This window comes from Mercurialis annua, linkage group LG8, assembly GCF_937616625.2.
Source record: "Mercurialis annua linkage group LG8, ddMerAnnu1.2, whole genome shotgun sequence".
Classification (NCBI taxonomy): Eukaryota; Viridiplantae; Streptophyta; class Magnoliopsida; order Malpighiales; family Euphorbiaceae; genus Mercurialis; species Mercurialis annua.
The window spans coordinates 43,239,905-43,258,353 of NC_065577.1; the positions used below are offsets into that span (position 1 = coordinate 43,239,905).

An 18,449-nucleotide genomic window follows, 5' to 3' on the forward strand; every position below is an offset into this window, starting at 1 on the left:
CTCTCTTTCTCTCTGCTACAATACAACAACACAAAGGACCCATACATAACAAAATTGAAGCAGCAGCAGCAGAAGAAGAATGGCAGCAGCTGCTACTCTCATTAGAAACCAATTAATAGCGTCAGCTCTAAGCAACCACCTCTCTTTACCTTCTGTAAGCCATTTTTTTGAATGTCTATGCAATTTCTTCTTCTTCTTCGATCAATTTAAGATGTTTTCTAAATTAATTTATTTGCATGACTTGTGGATTTTGGAATTTTGCTATTATTGGTGTTGCTAATTCAGAATTTGACTTCTGCAGGAAGCTTTCTTGGGTGTAAATGAGGGAGATGATATTAAGAGCTTGTACATTAACATTTTGAAGGCAGCAGGCAAAGGGTTGCCCCATAAACAAAATGATGAGGTAAGGTTATGCTGCCATTGCACTCAATTGATTCTTAGTTTTGTTTGTTGACCTTAAAATGAACTTGTGCATGTAGGTGATGAAGTGGATAGATTTTGCAGGTGGTTTTCCTGTCGACTCTTCAGCATGCTTTGAAGCTCTCATTGGACTGAATCAAGACTTGACTCAGAAGACTGTATTCTTGGGCACTGGAATAACACCTTCTGCAGCTGATGTTGTTGTTTTTGCAGCCATTCATTCTTCAGTGGTATGCTTTTGCTATCAAGTCTTGTCACTTTTGCCACTATAGTATTGATCATAACCAAATTCCTGTAGTTTGATTGTTTCTACTTTGTACTCTTTGGATTTTCAAATTTCAGTTTACCATATACAGTAAAGATTTTATTTTTTCAAACAGCATTATGGAAGGGCTTCTATTGATTAATTTTAAACTCATGATTTCATGAATAGGCAATAGTCCTATGTTTCACTTACAATTTGCTGAATTTTATTTCTTCACATCTTACACTTAAAGATTAATTTTTAGTGGTTACTTTATTCAAGATTGGCCTTCCCATTTCGGAGAGGAAAACGTTGACACATGTTATGAGATGGATGGATTACATTCAGGTCAGATTCCACTTTTTATAGTTTATGCTTACTCAATTCTGCTATTGTTTGGTTGTAATTTCCAGTGTACTAGGGAAACTGTACAAGAACCAGACTTCTTTTTATTTTTTTTATACTGTAAAATAAATAAATTTATTTTTATGCAATGACAAAGATATCACATTTTTGTAGTTAGAAGCTTCAGACAAGAGCCATTATGTGACCCCTCATTGACTTTGTTTTCATAATGCATGTTTAATTATGTATTCTTTCAATATTGCAGCACAAGGAAAAAATGGTGGATCTATTTGAAAAGATATCGGTAGAGAAGCCAGCATTTAAGCCTTTTGTAAGTCATAATTACAATTTCTATGTCGTGTTTAACCTTTTCATTACCTTATCAACAGCAATTTGAGACAAGAAAAATCTTAGGGTTGGGGAACTTTTCTTTCAATGCAAGTGATTTCATGCTTCTTTTACATGTAGTGTGTAGACTGTGTACCTCATGCTGACACAGACATTTAGTTATCAAAAGAGGGATCATTCATTCTAACTTTTTCTTTTATCATACGAAGGAAACAAGTCTGCTTTTACTTTGAGTGGCATTTTTTTTATGGTATATATATATAACTTTACATCAATGTACCAATTCTTTTGCACCTGCCATTTTGGATTTGGTGACTTGTGGTTCCCCATCCTGTGTTACTCATATTTTAAATTCTTTTGGTAGAGTTCGTATTTATTTTTGCTTGTTTAGTTGCAGAGCACAAAAGCTGTAAACAAGGTAGAGGTTGATTCAAATGCAAGCAAACCTTTGTCCGCCAAGAATACTGAAAAAACAGAGGCAGAACAGATTAAAAAGAAAAGTGATGACGGGGTAAGTTCGTTATGCCTTTATTTTTCCACCCCATTTTCTGGCTTCTTCAGTAATTAGTTTAATGCTTTAGGAGATATTATCAACTTTAGTGTACTTGTCCAAGTTCATCCTTTCATTATGAAAGATTATCATAAAATTCCGTATGAAATAGTTGCAACATTTATATAGTCTTGATAAAACAATGCTAAACTCTGTCGAATAAGGAGCAATGGCCAGCGGCAACCTTCCAAGGTTATAAGAAATGGTGTATTTGAAATGTTTGTTTCTGTAGGTAATGAAATAATATTGTTGATGCATGCAATAACTGCTTGCTTTTAATTTCTTAACATGTACTAAAAGTTATAATGATATGTTAAAAAAAATTCCAGCATAGATTTTTCTAAACTGGATAAACTATTTTCTTAAAACACAAAACCTGTTCATAGTTTAGGATCTGAATATAATTGGCTTACTCATTTATAACTTTCAACAAGCTTCCATCAATGTCATACTTATACTTCACAATGACTATTTTTTTGTGCCTACTGCAATAATGGTTAAAAATAGCATGGCATTCTGCTATCAGGAAAACTATAATAATGCCCTACATATTTTAGTCAATATTTCAATGTTCTCATGAACAAATAAGGAATTTTATTAAGCTTTCCTATTTAAGATTTCAAAAGACATAAATATAATCACCGGTTAGAACTCTGGTTATTTGCCCTGTGCAATGGCGATTAGCCGATTACAACTTACATCAGGCTGAAATTATTCTAGTTTTTTCCACTTTTTTTTTAAAGTTGTATATCAGTTAAATGACATTGAGTTTTTGTTTCTTGCATTTTTTATATGTCAATGATTGAGATTTTAGAGTAAGACCTTAGTATCTTAATTGATATTAGTGTTTTGTGTGTTACCTTGAAGAAGAAGAAGGTTACAGAAAAGGAGTCTATACAAGAGAAAAAGAAACCAGCTCAAACAGAAGCTGCTGAGAAAGACAAAGATTTAAGCGTTAGTTTGCTGAACATACAGGTTGGCCTCATTCGCAAAGCATGGAAGCACCCATCTGCTGATAGGTAACCTGACAATTTCACATGCTTTCTTCCAGTATTTCATTATTCTGATAGAAAAATGTTTTATCACTTGTAACCTTTTAGCGGATCTTGAATTTGTGAACTCTCCAAATATTTGCATGATAAGCTAATAACATCACCGATCTACTTGACCTTATTCTTTTTTCAACTTTTATTTTAAGTTCAGTTTATTGGTTGAAGAGATAGATATTGGGGAGGCCAAACTGAGGCAGGTAGTCAGTGGTTTGGCAAAGTTTTGTACTCCAGAAGAATTGACGGTATATTTACTTATTGATTTTGCTGGAAATAATTGGTTCAATGCATTTTTATTTTAAAAGGCAAATTTTTTGATGAATCTTTGTGGATTTCTTCTTACACTCTCTTTAATTTTTCTTTTATATAAAGAATCGCCTTGTGGTGCTGATAACAAATGTAAAACCTGGAAAGCTACGAGATGTGGCGTCAGAAGGACTGGTAACTTTTCTTGACTTTGTTTTGTTATATGAACATAAGTTCCCTTCTATTTCAGCAAAACTTATGGTATGATCAAATACATGCTGTTGTTTTCGAGATTCATTTTGCTTTTCTGGTTGGATCCATGTGGAATAAAACAGAAAATCAGTTAAATGTATAGTGTCATGCTAGCAGGGAGTGTTCTACCTCTTTTAAAAGCATCATGTTCAAATTGTTGCTACCGTAATTCATACGAGCACAATCATTTTATTTCCTCTATTCTAGCATCATAGTATCTCTATGTTTGTTTTATTACGTATTATTATAGTCAACAAAGGTTCCTATTTCTGCAATGTATGAATTGCCAGTTATTTATTTCATAATGTGTGTGTTCCTATGGTTTTTAATTTTCAGGTGCTTTGTGCTTCTAATGAAGACCACACTGTTGTAGAGCCTTTGCTTCCACCAGCAGGTGCTAAAATTGGAGAACGTGTTTCATTTTTGGGGTAAGCATGCAAATATTTCTTAAAGCTTAAACAATAATATCGCAGCTCAAATATTTTTGGAGGAGAGAGTGTAAAACATACTCGGTGATATGATAATATCTGCTAATGTCCGATAGAGTGCACACTTTGTCTTCCATGTGATAATTTGACAACAAAGTTGGTGCAAATAGTCGCATTTCTTCTGGAATTCATGCTCTAAACTATTTTAGTTTAATCTATCTTATTATTTTACATGCTGGGTACTTTCCGATCTGGAGTAGATAGATTTCACCCGGTTCAAGTTTTTCTGTAAATGTTAAACTATCCTCTCCTTGGGGGGCCAATATGGAATTTGGGCTTGGAAACATTTTGACTTTGAGTAGCCAAAGACTGGAATATTAGTAGGTAGCTGGGAATTCCTACAGTCGGTGTAAATGGTTCATATCCACAAGCTTGGCCCTTAGAACTGTGATTGCTGCAATTATTTGGCAAACAACGCAGTTGTCTTTTATCTTTCCTCTAAGTCATCTGATTCTACTGAAGCCGTCTGTAATTGTATGAAAAATATAACTTTTTTTGTTTAGGTTTGATGGGAAGCCGGAAGATGTCCTAAATCCAAAAAAGAAGCAGTTGGAGAAGATAACACCGGTATGTGGATATCTTTCTATGCTGCACCTTCTCCATTTGTCCATTTTAATAACCTTCTCTTTTATTAGAGCTGTGTTCAAGTAATCTCAAAACAATTATGAGTGAGTGGATCTGTAAATAATTGGAGAATGCAGTTTTCAGTTTGGTTATGTGGTCCACTGCAGCTGACTGTCAATAGTTTTGTGATGTGCCTAATAAGACTCAGCAACTGCCAAAATTTAAGAACTGTACTAGCCATATTTTCTTCCTAGTAATAGTAACGGCTAATACTGAAGGTACCAGCAGCTAGCTATGAGTTATATGTTTGTCTTGCTTTGATATGTTTCATGAATCATTAGAACTTTTAACATTTTACTTGGTATTATCTATAAAAAGATGACTACTATAGTTTTTTAATGCTGTGGTCACCATTTTGTGCAGTTATTTCATACATTTGTTAGTTGGCTAGAATGAATGCTCTTAATAAATTTGATCATGGGTATTCCATGGGTGCAGAATCTTTTTACTGATGACAAGGGTGTGGCCACATTTAAGGGAGTACCGTTTATGACATCTGGCGGGCCATGCACATCATCCATTCCGAAGGCGAGCATCAAATGATAATGTTGCTCTATTGGACCACACAAAACAACGTAGCTTACCTTTGCACCGGTTTTTATTTCAGTTTCGAGCTCTATTTGCTAATATTTGGTGCAAAAAGATGCATCCTAAAAATGTTAAGGTAACATCAAATGTTTCACACTCGTTTTGTAATCTGTCCATACAGAAACTTCAAGTCTTTTATCATCCAATGATTATTATATCATAAGAAATTTTGAGGTATGCAATAATGGATTGTGTTGCAAATTTGCTCTTCCCAAATGACAAGACAGGCACATGCAAATCTGTTGTGCAGATTGGTTCGCCATTTATACAGTGAATGGGCTTGCAGTTGTTCATGCATGCAAATCATTTATTTATGGGGGTTATGGTCTTAACTGTTTTAGTGCATTGGGGATTGTATTTTTTTCCCTAGGGTTTCTTGGAAAAGAAAAGAATGAATGAGTATAAAGATGGACAGTGTTGCCCATCTTGTGATGCAATTCTCTATGTATCATCTATCTAAACTTATCTGCTCTCCAATTAAATTCAATACTAACTGATAATAGAGATTAATAAAGATTCAGTATTATGCCCATCAAATTCTAGCCAATGAACTCGTCATTTTTGAATTGTTTCAACTATATCCAATCTCACATACGGGTGTAAATGAACCGAGTTAAGTTTGAGTTATTGCCAAGCTCGAGCTTGAATGAGCTTAAATTTTCAAGGTTGGGTTCGAATGACATCTGAACTATTCAAACTTTGCTCAAGTTCAGAAAAACAACAGTTACTAGATTAAATGTACATTTAATATATATATATTTCAATATAAAGTACAGAACTCAACTAATTAAGATGATATATATCTAAATTTAGAGGTACAATAAATCATAATTTTACTTGTGTAAGAGATTTGTTTAGACTAACGAGCCTACTCTTTAATTGATACTCAAATTCGATTCAAATTTTTTGAATCGATCTCGAGTAACTCATGAATAGTCCAACTCGTTTCAATTATTAAAGGAAATAAGAAAATGAATATCTTAATATGATGTCTTGACATTAAGGAGTAGTGCATATGCTTATTTTATTTGATGTTCATGTGATTTTATTATTATAAAGGAGAAGGCATACGAATCAGAAGGTATGTGATTTCACTAGTATATTTTATTTGATGTTCCTGCAACTGCAATATAAAAAAAAGAATCACAAGGGATATATTGTTATGCTAATATATGATTAAAATTTGGTAGTAGATCCTCAAAGCTTATAATATCTACACAATCCGTGGTACTTTCTACGATCAAACTATCACAACTTATATTCCAAACATAGAAGAAAAAAATAATAATAATTTGATTCCCTTTTTTAAAATTCAACTTACAATAAATAGTGAAAATCGTTCCAGTTGTGCAAAAGAGATTTATTATATAAAAATTAGATTTTGGGTGCTCCAGTTAAGCTTTGATTTGGTAAACAAGTTATGTGGAAATCATTTCATATCCTATACAATCACCAATATACTCTCATCTTCCTCTATTATTCTTGGAATGATTATTAAACGTGGAGGTTAATTGTGCCACGTCTTTTGTGCAACAAACTAATGAGATGGATTTATTGTTAGAATATTTAATGGTAAAAATAGTAATAATAATTGAATAATCCAATATGGCAAACACTCATTGGCTAATTGTAAGAATGACGTGACATAACAGCCACGTGAAATAATTACTGGTATTATCAAACATTAGAAGAAGGTCCACAAACATTGCAAGCTTCTTCCATATGGCTTAAATTAGTGCATACATGAAAACGATCTTCAAGAAAATGAACAAAACAATATTAAGAATTTATTTGATTTTGAAAATATATTAGGCTAAGTTAATAAGTATTGTATGTTTATATTTTTCTTTAAATAAAAAATTGGTATGGGTCCAAAATCCTGAAATGTCTGTAATAGCAGAGTGAGAATCTTGCACCAAATTAAGGATTCAGATACATTCTGATACTGATATTGATATCTCTTGGTTATATATATACAGAATGATGTGATATATGAAAAATATATAATATAACATATATATATATATATATATATATATATATAAAAAAAAGAGATCAATGAATCATATCAAGAAAAACCCAAGAAGGATCACGAAATATCTGTGATCTACTTTGGTATTAGTATATATATATATAAATATATTATTTTTTGGTCAGGAATTCTTACCTACCCTGTTCATCTTCTTGACCCTTTTTAACTTCTCACTATAAATTTGCATTCATACTTCTCCTGTGACTCTCAGTTTGTTGGTTCGTTTGATTGTAACCTAACCTTTGTCTAATAACTTCTGCTTCTTCTCGTTTCTTCAAACACTGGTTTTAAGCTAATTAAATGGAGTGTGTTGGTGGTTCAATCGAGAAAATGGTAGTAGGAGACGAACTGCATGTTTTAGCAGTAGATGACAATCTTATCGACAGAAAACTTGTCGAAAAGTTGCTCAAGAACTCTTCTTGTAAAGGTAAACAATGCTTAATTCTGCTGTTTTTCTTTAAGCTAACTTTGGCTATTATATATCAACTAAATCATATGATATGATTCAGTGACAACAGCAGAGAATGGACTAAGAGCACTGCAGTATTTAGGGTTACAAGATGATGATGATGATGATACAAACAGTTCAGATCACAACAGTGTAAGCACAGTAATTCTTAATTTCAAAAACATATTTCATAATGCATTTGCTTTTGCATTACTAATGTTTTTAGTTTGTATTTCAGGCGTCAAAGGTAAATTTGATTATCACAGATTATTGTATGCCAGGAATGACAGGCTATGAGTTACTAAAGAAAATTAAGGTATTTTCTTTATCTTTAATTTCTTGTATAATAAGTTAGTGACAAATCTAATGATATATTCATGTTCCTGCAAAAATAAAAATTAGGAATCGAGAATGATGAAGGAGGTTCCGGTAGTGATTATGTCATCAGAGAACATCCCGACTCGTATTAACAAGTGCCTAGAGGAAGGAGCTCAAATGTTCATGATCAAGCCTCTCAAATTATCTGATGTCAAGAAATTGAGGTCTGATTTTTTGAACAGGAAAACCTGAAGAACACTTAAAAACAGAGGAAATCGGTAATAGTAGATTTGCTTAGCAAAACTGATTTTGATATATCCGGCTTCTCTAGAGGGTAACTTTTTGTTTAGTGACTATCTGCAATTTAAGAAAATGATTTTTGTTTTAACATTTTGTAGCTTTATATATGTATGTATGGTGGTGATTTAAAAATGAAAAACATCACTTTTCAGAATTAAGAAAACATCAAAATCAAATTGAACTGAGAGAATATTTGGTTCGTAAGCTCAAACTAGTATTTCATTTATATGGCATTACCAGTAGCTGATGACATAAAAAAATGTCAAGAAATTAGAAATAGGTGCTGGACTCAACAATCCTTCATCAGTTTCTTAGTTTGATTGGTCAAGGGAAATAAGTTGAACCAGGAACCGGTGGCCTTACCGGTTCGGTTTTTAAAACACCCGTTAATATGAGAGCTGATTTGGTTTAAAGAAGTAATGGAATTTTATTGAAAAATAAGGTTGGAATTGAATAATGATTATCACTACTATAGTCTACTACTTTTGAAACAAAAAATTGAACCTGCTTCAAATTTACATAAACCTGTTGGAACTTCTAATCAGAGAAGATTTTGGCAGCAGAAAATTGTATAAACTGCAATAACTAATAAAAGAAGTATTAAAAAGAGATAAGAAAGCAGAGGCTGAAATTTATTTGTTTTTTTTTTGTTACAAGGGAAAGAGGCAAGGCCTAAACAGAGAACAAACTAAACACAGCGGTCATACGACACACCATGTAAATCATGTAATAACCAGTAGCTTAAGCTAGTCGGCGGACTCTCATGAGACGAACCCTATCATGTCCGAACCATTATTAATTCTATCTACCACATTCTTATTGTCGACTTCGATAATAACCCGTCTAACTCCAAGATCCCATCCCATTTTCAGACCATGATAGACTCTCCGAAGCTCAGCTCCCATCACAGAATCAACTCCAATGGTCATAGAAAAACTACCAATCCACCCACCAAGCTCATTTCTAACGAGACCATCTTCCCTTGCAATTTCCGAACTGCAACTGAATGCACCATCTGTATTATTTTTCACCCAACCAGGTGGTGGGCATTGCCCACCACTCCCTTAATATCTTCAGAATTTAACTTGTCAGAAATCTCGGCAAGATCAAACAAAATATCCCAATCCTAAAATTGTTTACATTTTCATCGTTCCCCAATATAGTGTCCCAGTTATCGTACAAATCCTTTCCTTTGATATCGCACTCTATCATCAAATCTATAATTTCGTCTTCTGTGTACGACATCTTCAAAACATTAAATTTGTCATCCATTCATCTAAAGCGTTAAATGAATAGTGTAGTTGGTCTTGCGCTAGCAGATTAGAAACCCATTAATAAAGAACTTTTCTTTCCTAGACATCCGCCCGCCACTAATTTAATCTTCAATCACTTCTTTAATCACTTTAACGAAAAATCGTTGATGCGTAGGTTATAAAAGTCGGCGACCACCGATTTAAGCGCATGAGCGCGTGCTTTAGTCTATCATTGCCGCCAGGAGTATGGAAAAGCGGCAGCACCGGTTCTTAGTAGCTCTCTACTGAGGTAGGGCGACCGCACGGGCTCGCCTATACCTAGTTCTGCCCTGGTGCTGAACCAGTTCCGTGCTTGCATGTTTATGCATCCAAATAACCTCTAGTCGAAGAATCTCCTTCATCAATAGACGAATAATTATGTATCTTTGCTGACCGAACATCCTATCATATTGCTTAAACTTATCTCTGTAGTCAAATAACTCATTTAAGCGATTCAACAACAACTTTAAACTTGAGCATCAAATCAACAACCACCATGAAAAGATCATTCCCTTGATTTATTACCGACATATTGAATGCTTGCTTGAATTCTTGTAAATCACCCAAACCGAAATCGGAACTCCAACAATCCAAAAAACTGGGTTTCTAGATACGCCAGCATTGATCTGGACCGACTTCATCGGCATTTCAAGGAATGTTGCCACTGCAACAAGAAATGAGTGAGCATTATAAGCGTTCACCAAGGCGTACATGACTAGCAGCCATTTTTTGCTGTAAGAAGCAGCCATTGCTTCTTCCAAGTCAAAACTTTTTTCCGTTTCGTCAGTAGTGCATGAATTCTAGGTTCGGTCCCTGAATTCCCTTAATATCTTCAAAATTTAACTTGTCAAAAATCTCGGTAAGATCAAACAAAATATCCCAATTCTAAAATTGTTTACATTTTCATCGTTCCCAATATAGTGTCCCAGTTATCGTACAAATCCTTTCCTTTGATATCGCACTCTATCATCAAATCTATAATTTCGTCTTCTATGTACGACATCTTCAGAACATTAAATTTTCCATCTATTCTTCCAAAGATTCACTCGAATCAATTTCTTTAAAGGTCTCTTTCTCGTAATAAATCTTTTTCTCTAGTTTACGTTCAACATTCCCTTTATTTTCCCGTAACAAATCTCTCCTACATATCTTTTTGTCAATATTCGATCACTGATGCTAGTGGAATCTTGAGATTCCTCAGAAGCCATTTTTGAATATTTATTTCAAAGAACAAGATTTGATAGAAGAAACGAAATAACAAAGAAGAAACAAAGTTTCAGAGCATTTCTTGATTTTGGCGCCAAAATTTTGAAGGGGTTTTTTTTTTTTTTAACAAATGCTAAAATTTTCATCAATAATAACGAAAAGTTTCAGAGCATTTTGGCGCCAAAATTTTAATGGGGTTTTGTGAAAATGGCGGAATGTGAGTTATTATCCAAACGACCTGTGTTTTTATTTCTGTTAATGTGGGTGATGAAAAATGATTGCTTCACTTAACCGCTTTATGTTTTTCGGATAATATAAAATGACCTCTACTAAACTAATCGTCATTTTTGCAACTTTTAAGCTCATTTTTGCGCCTTGGTACCAATATTAGGATAATTTATGTATCTTTTTGTTGACATATATAAAAAAGTCGATTCCATGTAAGATGAGCATAATTCAGTTTGCAAATAACCAAAATCGAACAAAATCACCCTTGTCAAATTCAAAATCAAACTTTACTTATTCGGTTTATAGTCATTGCAATTTGGTAAAACAATTTTTTTAACTCGGTTTGGTTAGATTTGGTCGGTTTACCTTCATAAATATAACACAAATTTTCAATCCACTATTATTAAAATTAATTTTTTTGCTAAAAATAATAATAATTATTAGTGACGAGTTTCTATTATTATTTTTTAATAAAAATTATAATGAATAATAAATTTAGTATTTTAATATATATATATATATATATATATATATATATATATATATATAATTAAAACGACGTACATATGAAAGTTTGTTTTTGGGATCGGTTTGATAAACCGAGCCCTAAAACCAAATCAAAAAATTTGAAAATTTCATAAAGCCTAATCCAAATCGAGTCATAATATAAAACCAATACACTCTCAGTCTCGGTTAGGTTTGGTTTGGCGTTTGTTCACCTTTAATTCCGTGGATATTAAATGGAGTAAAAAAATTATTTGATTAAAAGTACATTTACATGACAAATTTATAATAGAGGTTAAAAAAATAGTTTTTTTTATGTGAGTCAATAAAAAAAGTAATGTAAATGACCCTAGTGTTTCCATAGAAACGTAAAAATAATTTGAAATGTGCAAATTTGACCTCCAGTTTCATGATGAAATGTAATTTTGTCTAATAGAGGAGTCTAAACACCAGGATCATTTTTGCACTTATATGAGAGTCCTAATTGAGATCCCACAAATATAAAACAGAAAAGTGGCTATCATGATTCTATTTACTTGATAAATGTCTTGAGTAATTAATCCTGACCATCATTGAATTTTCCAGTTTTTTAATTTTAGTCACTAAACTATTTTCTTTTTCTTTTTAATCATTGGACTTTTATTTTGGTATTTTCGAACTAAAAATACTTAAATGACAGCCGGAAGTTGACATGTGACAGGCGAATTTGGCTAGTTTTATTTTGAAAATTTATCGCACTTATATAATTTTACTTTGAAAATGAGTTTTTAGGTCAAATTATGCATACAAGACAAGTTTTCACGTAAAAAAAATAACTTTCGACTGCCACCTAAGAATTTTTGGGCAGAAAATGTCAAAATGAAAAAAAAGATGAAAGTTCAGTAATTAAAGAGAAAATAATAATTTAATGACTCAAATGAAAAAATTAAAAAGTTGAGTGATCTTTAGGATAAATTACCATAAATTTCTTTCTTTCATTCTTCTCTTTGAGTTCTGTTATTTCTTCTATATTCTTTTCATTTCCATTTCTCATCTGGTGGTCAGTTATAATTTGTTCATATGTTTCCATTTATATCAAAAGTTTGAAACTGAACCAGGTTTTGTGTTAGTGCATTACATAAATCAAAAATGGCGTCAAAGAAGACGAACATATAGAATGCGATTAAATCCTAATAATACACATTTGCATGCATCAGCAGAATATTAAGAAACTGGTGCATTTTCAGAGGAAAATTTTGATTGATTTCATCCCAAAAACCTAGTCTCATTTGGTTTGCTTCCCTTGAATGCTGACAGAGAGAAGAACGACCTTGTAGCTGATACACAAATGCATGAAGGATGTTAGTCTTCTAAATTCACTACTCCATAGGCAGGTGAAACAAATATAAGAAAAAAGAGGCGGACAACCTTTACTCGTAGCGGTTGACACATTGCTCTTTTGCAGCTTGTGAGAATTCTGAACTCCAAATTTGCCCAAGTTAGATTCAGCTGCAGAATATATATATTTTCAGCACGGATGATTAGCATTAGTGGTACCCATTTTATTAGCTACATTAAATTGATGTAGAAGCATAGAATGAGACGCTTGAAGCTGTAGATATGCTTGCCTTGTCATTCTTTAGATTCATAGATAAAACTACAACATCTGTACGCAGGAAATGAGAAAGAAAGAACCAAAAGTACCTGAGAGAAGTTCACGAGCATCTGTATTTTTCTCCTGGCCTGCAAAGATTGAATTGCTTTGCTTCCCGTAATTCTTTGGATGGAGTGCTGCCTTCTTCAGTAGGCTGTCAGTATTTCTCTTGTTTGTAGACTCCTCAGCATCATCCTCTCCTTCAGAAAAAACAGATGGGCTGGACCAACCTGTTATATTTGAATCCCCTTTGCTCTTCCGGGCGAATTTCAAGAGCCTCTTCAACCCTTTAGGGGCATCTTTCTGAAAGGCCATGGCAGGAGGATTCTCAGCATTTCCCCACTCACATGAATCAGGTTCACTAATTTCTTCTTGCAACATCTGCGACAAAGAATGACGGATACGTGGACTTGACAATCCAACAGGTGTACCATGGACCGGAGATGTAAGCTGAGATGTCTTATCACGGTGTAACAAATGCACATTCTGGCATTCCTCTATTTCTTCCCATGCAACAGGAGAGATACCTGATTCTTCTTCAAACTCTATATTTGCTAAAGACTCTGCTGTTTCTTTGAAACTGTCATCTCCATTAATTGCAAGCTCATTTATGGTTGCAGGCTCATTATAATTCATATGACAATTGACTTGCATTTCAGGCTGCATAGCAGAACTAACATCATTTGATACAATATCCTCGTCTTCATGCTGAATAATAAGGATATCAGCTTTAGTAGCCACCTCCTTACCTAGACTTTCTGTCATGTTCCCAGAATTAATGGAAGTTTCCTCCACCTGAGGAGAACATCTCTTCTTGCTCACTATGGGACCAATACCTGGAGCAATTCCCGATCCCTTGCGGAGAAAGGGTTTTGATTCTACTGGCACCACACTGCCTTTCTTGGTCATCTTGTTATACAAACTAGGCTTTGAAGGAACCTTACCAGAACGATCTCCAGCAGCTGCTGCAATTTTTGGTTTTGTTCCTTTTTCAGTTTTTGTCACTGTTTTCTGCTTCTTTTCGTTGGTAACTTTCAAAATCCTGTCAGTATCAGTCTGGCTTTCCTCCATATTTTTATGGAGTGGTTGGGATCTTTCAACTTTAGGCCTTGATTTAATAACCGGTGATGAAGACTGAGGTTTCCGTATAGTAGTTGTAGTGCCAGTAGATGAAATTCCAGGAGAGCTTTTAGATACGGAAGATCCTCCCACTCTAGTTGAGGGTGTTGAAGGCCATGATTTACGAATAGCTGGTGAAGTTGATGCTTTGGATGGAACTTTTTTTGTAACGGAAGCTTTTAAATTGTCCTTTTTAAGGTTCCCAGCCTGAGATGCATTCTTAACAGAATTTTGAGGTTTGGGTGAAGGATGTTTCTTATTGACATCCTTCACATTCCTGGAGGCCATTTCAGCCTTCCGCTCATCAAGAGTTTGCTGTATTGCTCTAAATTGCGCTTCCTTTTCTGCTTTCTTCCTAGCGTTCTCTCCTCGAAGTTTTTCATTCCTCTTTTCCTTGTAGTGGTCGTAAAATCCACCTCTATGCTCAGAAGGGATATTTTGGTTTCCGCTACTTGGAGACTTCTTGACCCTTGCAGACTTACTTTCCTTCATTTTTGTCAGCATCTGGTTCAGTTCAACTTCCTTTCGTTGACTCCATTCAGCTGAGGCATTTGATGTTCCATTTGTTTCCTGTCCTTGAATTGCATCCCCTTCTATTTCCATGACCACTGGTTCGTGTGCTTTTCTTTCCAATCCTTTCAATTCCACATTAGTTTTAGTTGTTCCAGAAGGAATTTGACGTCCGGATATAAAATCAGACTCCAACCTTTCTTCCACCAAATGATTTGAACTCTCTTGATCCACAACATTATCGCAAGACAGCTGAACAGAGTCTTCAGAAACATCCTTTGATTGACAAGGATGGGAAGACTCAGCTGCACCAGAACTCCATCTTCTCAACACAGATTTTTTTGTAGAGAGAGAAAGACTTGACGATGAGCTCCCTTTTTGAGCATCTGAACTTTCATCTTTCTGTTTGTTTTCAAAAAGATTTATTGCATCTTGAACTGTCATCCTTCGCATGTTATTCTCATGTTTCTTACCGATTTTTTCAGATCCTTCCTCTTCACTACTGTTTGCAGCTTCATCTCTATAAAAGGGAATCCGCTCTCGAGCAGGATAATTACCAAGGCTCTTAATGGTTAGTGCAGCAGCCCTGCGTGACCCAGCTCTACCTATTTGAACCCTACGCATAGGTGATGCTGACCTTCTTGGTTGTGAAGATCTTGTAAGAGCTCGACTCCTTTCTACATTTTTTTGGTTGATGTCACTTGAATTTGTGGACGCCTCACTTTCACTTGAGCTCTGTCGTTCAACCTGGGCAGCCAGTGCAGATGAAACTCCATATTTTACAGGCGTTTGTGAATGGCTTGATCTTGATACTTGGGTATCTCCATTTGTCTTTTTTGCATCGTCACTTACTGACATGCACATAAAGGAATGCTTGTCATCATTTATAAACACAGATGTATCACTCATAGGGCACAGTTCCAAAAATTTGCATAAAGAAATCCTGCAACAGAAAGTATCAAGATTAAATCTACAATAGTACTAATTCCAGTAATCACTTCAGGAACAACCGTAATTATTACAAGATAAACAGACTTCTTTCAGGTGCAAACTTTTGGAAGCCGCTGGTAGTTTCTACCATTGATGAAGCTGTAAATTGATAATATCTTACTTTAGGTCTACAGCTGGTAACTTATATCACTAGTGGACTTACTTTACATCTGTTGCTCCAAAAGTTTCACAAAAACTTATCAAACTGTAAATATCTTTAGATGAGCAGGTGAGACCAGCAGCCTTGCTCAAACCAGCAGCTAACTCCTTTCTTAATGAAGTGAGCCTCAAGTCCATAGCTCGCACTAATTCATCCCTAGGAATATAATTTTCATGAATTAGTGGATATGCAACCAAGGTAAAAGACACAGGAACAAGTAGCAGCATTACAAACTTACTTTGAAGTATCTGATGATGCAACTTGCACTTCAGGCTATATATAGATTTGCAAGAAAATATCAGTAGCGATTTTTATTCAAAATAACAGAATCCAAACAAATAAGAATGAAAGTTGGAAAGATATGTCAAGAGTTGTAAGTGAAAGAAATTACTTTGAGCGTTGGAACTGTCTCAATTAAGTTGCAGCCATCTGTTAAGATGAAGAAGAAGAGCATAAATATTTATGAGAATTTAAGATCCAACATATCTTAGAAAGCATTTTTAAGAAAAACACTTCATCAAGATCCTATACTAGAACTTTGCAACATGCGAATAGGATGTTAATTGCAAAGTACAGTTAACACAGAGATTACCTATTCACTTCTGTGATACTGATACAAAAAAATTATAATAAAATTGGTAAACAGGCCATATATAAACAAAGAAAAATGAAAATAAAGTCGAAACTGATTTAGCTAAAAATTAAATGATCAGAAAGAGGGGGGAGAAGACAAATAAAGGACAACAATAATAGGTATCTGAAGCTATATAACTTGGGGTATAGGAAACTAAAAAGAACTTCAGTGTCTTCCATACATATTGAAGTCAATAAAAGAAGCAAATTTACTCCCAATTGAAATTCTTAGCTTTTACTGATTTATTTTGATACTGAAGACGTAGAGATGCCTATACCAAAGCCCGACAATGAACTTACGCACGCCTCAGATGCTTGTATTCTTAATATATAACACAGAGAAGTAAATGCCAGGAGTAAAATTAGGATACTAGAATAACAACCTACTCTAGTTTGTTCACTAATAAGTGGACAATTGCTAGTTTCTTACAAATACCATCAAGATATACAAATAATGCAGAAAATCTCATTGTCGCATCCACTCCAGATTTCACAGAAACTCCAATATAAATTAACTATATTAAGACTGCATATTCAATATAACCATTTTGTTTCAATCCCTTGACATTCTTTTGGTAAAATCTGGTTGATTCTTTCCTCTCTGAGATATTTTTTGGGAATCTGTTACCAATATATAGTGACCCCTCTCTTGGATATTTGGTAAAATATGATTAAGGAACTAACAATTGAAAATATTATGCTCAAATGTAAGCTCCGCAATTGTTTTTACTAGACGTTACCTGTCTGCCCACTTTCAAAATGATTTGCATGGCCCTGAAATAAGAAAATCATGTTAACAAGCCTGGAAATAAAAAATGAACAATGTAATGGATTAGGATATGACCTGAGGATGAATAGAAAGGTGAAATTTTCTGGCCTCCTCCAATTGAGACATTTCACCTTCAACAAGCTTACTAGATTTCATGAAATCCGGGGAAGAAACAATTTGCAGAAATCTAACAAGAAGGAGAAGGAGTACAACCAAAATAAATGCATTTAATTTAATAAGGAAGCAAAGGGCAGAAGCAATTATAAGTATTAAAATGAAGAAAACCTGTTCAAAGTTGATTTTGTGAACCATGTTGTATCATGGAGTCCCCGTAGTTGAAGTTTGAGGTTAGCATTAGATCCTTTAGCGTGCAAGTTGTTTACTCCTGGCAAATGTGGCAATAGTTGTTCCAACAACCCAATGGTTAGTTTCTCCACTTCACCACCACCACAAACAAATACCTCATATCTGTTAGTATTGAGGAAATGTTAGAGAAATTCAGAAAAGAAAATGTAGAATTGAAAAAAGAATTAGGAAAAGAGTAAAGGGAACCTGTTGTGGGCAGGAAAAATCTGAATGGTTGCATAATCTAAAGGTGCATCACCATCAATACAGCTCTCCATCTCAACAATCTGTGTGAAACACAATCGTTAAATCTTCAGAGTCAAACAAAATGGCCCATCATAGATCATGCTTAACTGATCAATACACAACACTGACAAAAATTAAAGTGATGCAGCTGAACAAGTGTAACCAAAACCAGTAAGTTAGTGTAAAATAGGAAAATGCAGGAGATGCATTGAAATAGTTGAGATTCAGGTATTAAATAAGTAAGCATGGCATTCAGATCTAATGACTGAATTAAGCTTAAAAAAAAGACACAGCACAGTGGAATTAAGAGAAGAAACAGTAAAAGCTGAAACCGACAGAGAGATGAAGAAGCAAACCTTAATGAAATCTAAACAGACAGACAGTGTTGAGTGTTGAGTGTTGAGTGTTGAGTGTTGATGTTAGCTGAAAGAGAGATGCAGCGTTTGAATGAATTGTAGTGTGGCTCAGCCTCACCCAACAAATACCACTCTCATTATTATTGCTCTTCCTTTGTTTTCTTTTGATTTTCGACTCTAAGATTCAACTTATATTAATATTAATA

At 34.2% G+C, this 18,449-nt stretch overlaps 3 protein-coding genes across 6 annotated transcripts; 2 read left to right on the plus strand and 1 right to left on the minus strand.

The window, feature by feature from the left end:
• Positions 1-4: 4 nt before the first annotated feature.
• Positions 5-5,339, plus strand: LOC126661320 (uncharacterized). 4 transcript variants are annotated; one of them, XM_050355141.2, is made up of 12 exons: positions 5-154; positions 302-403; positions 480-650; positions 947-1,012; positions 1,275-1,340; positions 1,749-1,868; positions 2,778-2,926; positions 3,111-3,201; positions 3,329-3,397; positions 3,791-3,882; positions 4,446-4,509; positions 5,005-5,339. In XM_050355141.2, the coding sequence occupies exons 1-12, from the start codon at positions 80-82 to the stop codon at positions 5,107-5,109; spliced, it is 1,170 nt and encodes a 389-aa protein (XP_050211098.1). In that variant the 5' UTR covers positions 5-79; the 3' UTR covers positions 5,110-5,339. The 4 variants fall into 4 exon arrangements, with proteins under 4 accessions (XP_050211098.1, XP_050211100.1, XP_050211097.1 ...); XM_050355143.2 differs by having other exon boundaries at positions 1,755-1,868; XM_050355140.2 differs by having other exon boundaries at positions 6-154; positions 2,775-2,926.
• A 1,929-nt stretch (positions 5,340-7,268) lies between these two features.
• LOC126659868 (two-component response regulator ARR17) lies at positions 7,269-8,340 on the plus strand. The gene is made up of 4 exons (XM_050353189.2): positions 7,269-7,613; positions 7,696-7,787; positions 7,873-7,950; positions 8,037-8,340. The coding sequence occupies exons 1-4, from the start codon at positions 7,487-7,489 to the stop codon at positions 8,202-8,204; spliced, it is 465 nt and encodes a 154-aa protein (XP_050209146.1). The 5' UTR covers positions 7,269-7,486; the 3' UTR covers positions 8,205-8,340.
• A 4,182-nt stretch (positions 8,341-12,522) lies between these two features.
• On the minus strand, positions 12,523-18,401 carry LOC126660352 (COP1-interacting protein 7-like). Its single transcript, XM_050353814.2, has 11 exons — positions 18,244-18,401; positions 17,849-17,928; positions 17,582-17,764; positions 17,372-17,483; positions 17,268-17,301; positions 16,286-16,323; positions 16,133-16,167; positions 15,898-16,050; positions 13,166-15,687; positions 12,890-12,970; positions 12,523-12,798 (listed from the first exon to the last, which is right to left on the minus strand). Exons 2-11 carry the CDS (start codon positions 17,917-17,919, stop codon positions 12,728-12,730), a joined length of 3,300 nt encoding a protein of 1,099 aa, XP_050209771.1. The 5' UTR covers positions 17,920-17,928; positions 18,244-18,401; the 3' UTR covers positions 12,523-12,727.
• Positions 18,402-18,449: the final 48 nt, after the last annotated feature.

Bases quoted from the DNA above. Each gene is read 5' to 3' on its own strand.
- LOC126659868 (XM_050353189.2), top strand. From the start codon at position 7,487: ATGGAGTGTGTTGGTGGTTCAATCGAGAAAATGGTAGTAGGAGACGAA. The intron at 7,788-7,872 runs GTAAGCACAGTA...TTTGTATTTCAG, and splicing joins ACAGTTCAGATCACAACAGT to GCGTCAAAGGTAAATTTGAT. The intron at 7,951-8,036 runs GTATTTTCTTTA...AATAAAAATTAG, and splicing joins AGTTACTAAAGAAAATTAAG to GAATCGAGAATGATGAAGGA.
- LOC126660352 (XM_050353814.2), bottom strand. From the start codon at position 17,919: ATGGAGAGCTGTATTGATGGTGATGCACCTTTAGATTATGCAACCATT. The intron at 17,302-17,371 runs GTCATATCCTAA...TTCTTATTTCAG, and splicing joins ACCTTTCTATTCATCCTCAG to GGCCATGCAAATCATTTTGA. The intron at 12,971-13,165 runs GTACTTTTGGTT...TATATTCTGCAG, and splicing joins TGCTCGTGAACTTCTCTCAG to CTGAATCTAACTTGGGCAAA.
- LOC126661320 (XM_050355140.2), top strand. From the start codon at position 80: ATGGCAGCAGCTGCTACTCTCATTAGAAACCAATTAATAGCGTCAGCT. The intron at 155-301 runs GTAAGCCATTTT...TGACTTCTGCAG, and splicing joins ACCACCTCTCTTTACCTTCT to GAAGCTTTCTTGGGTGTAAA. The intron at 3,202-3,328 runs GTATATTTACTT...TTTTATATAAAG, and splicing joins GTACTCCAGAAGAATTGACG to AATCGCCTTGTGGTGCTGAT.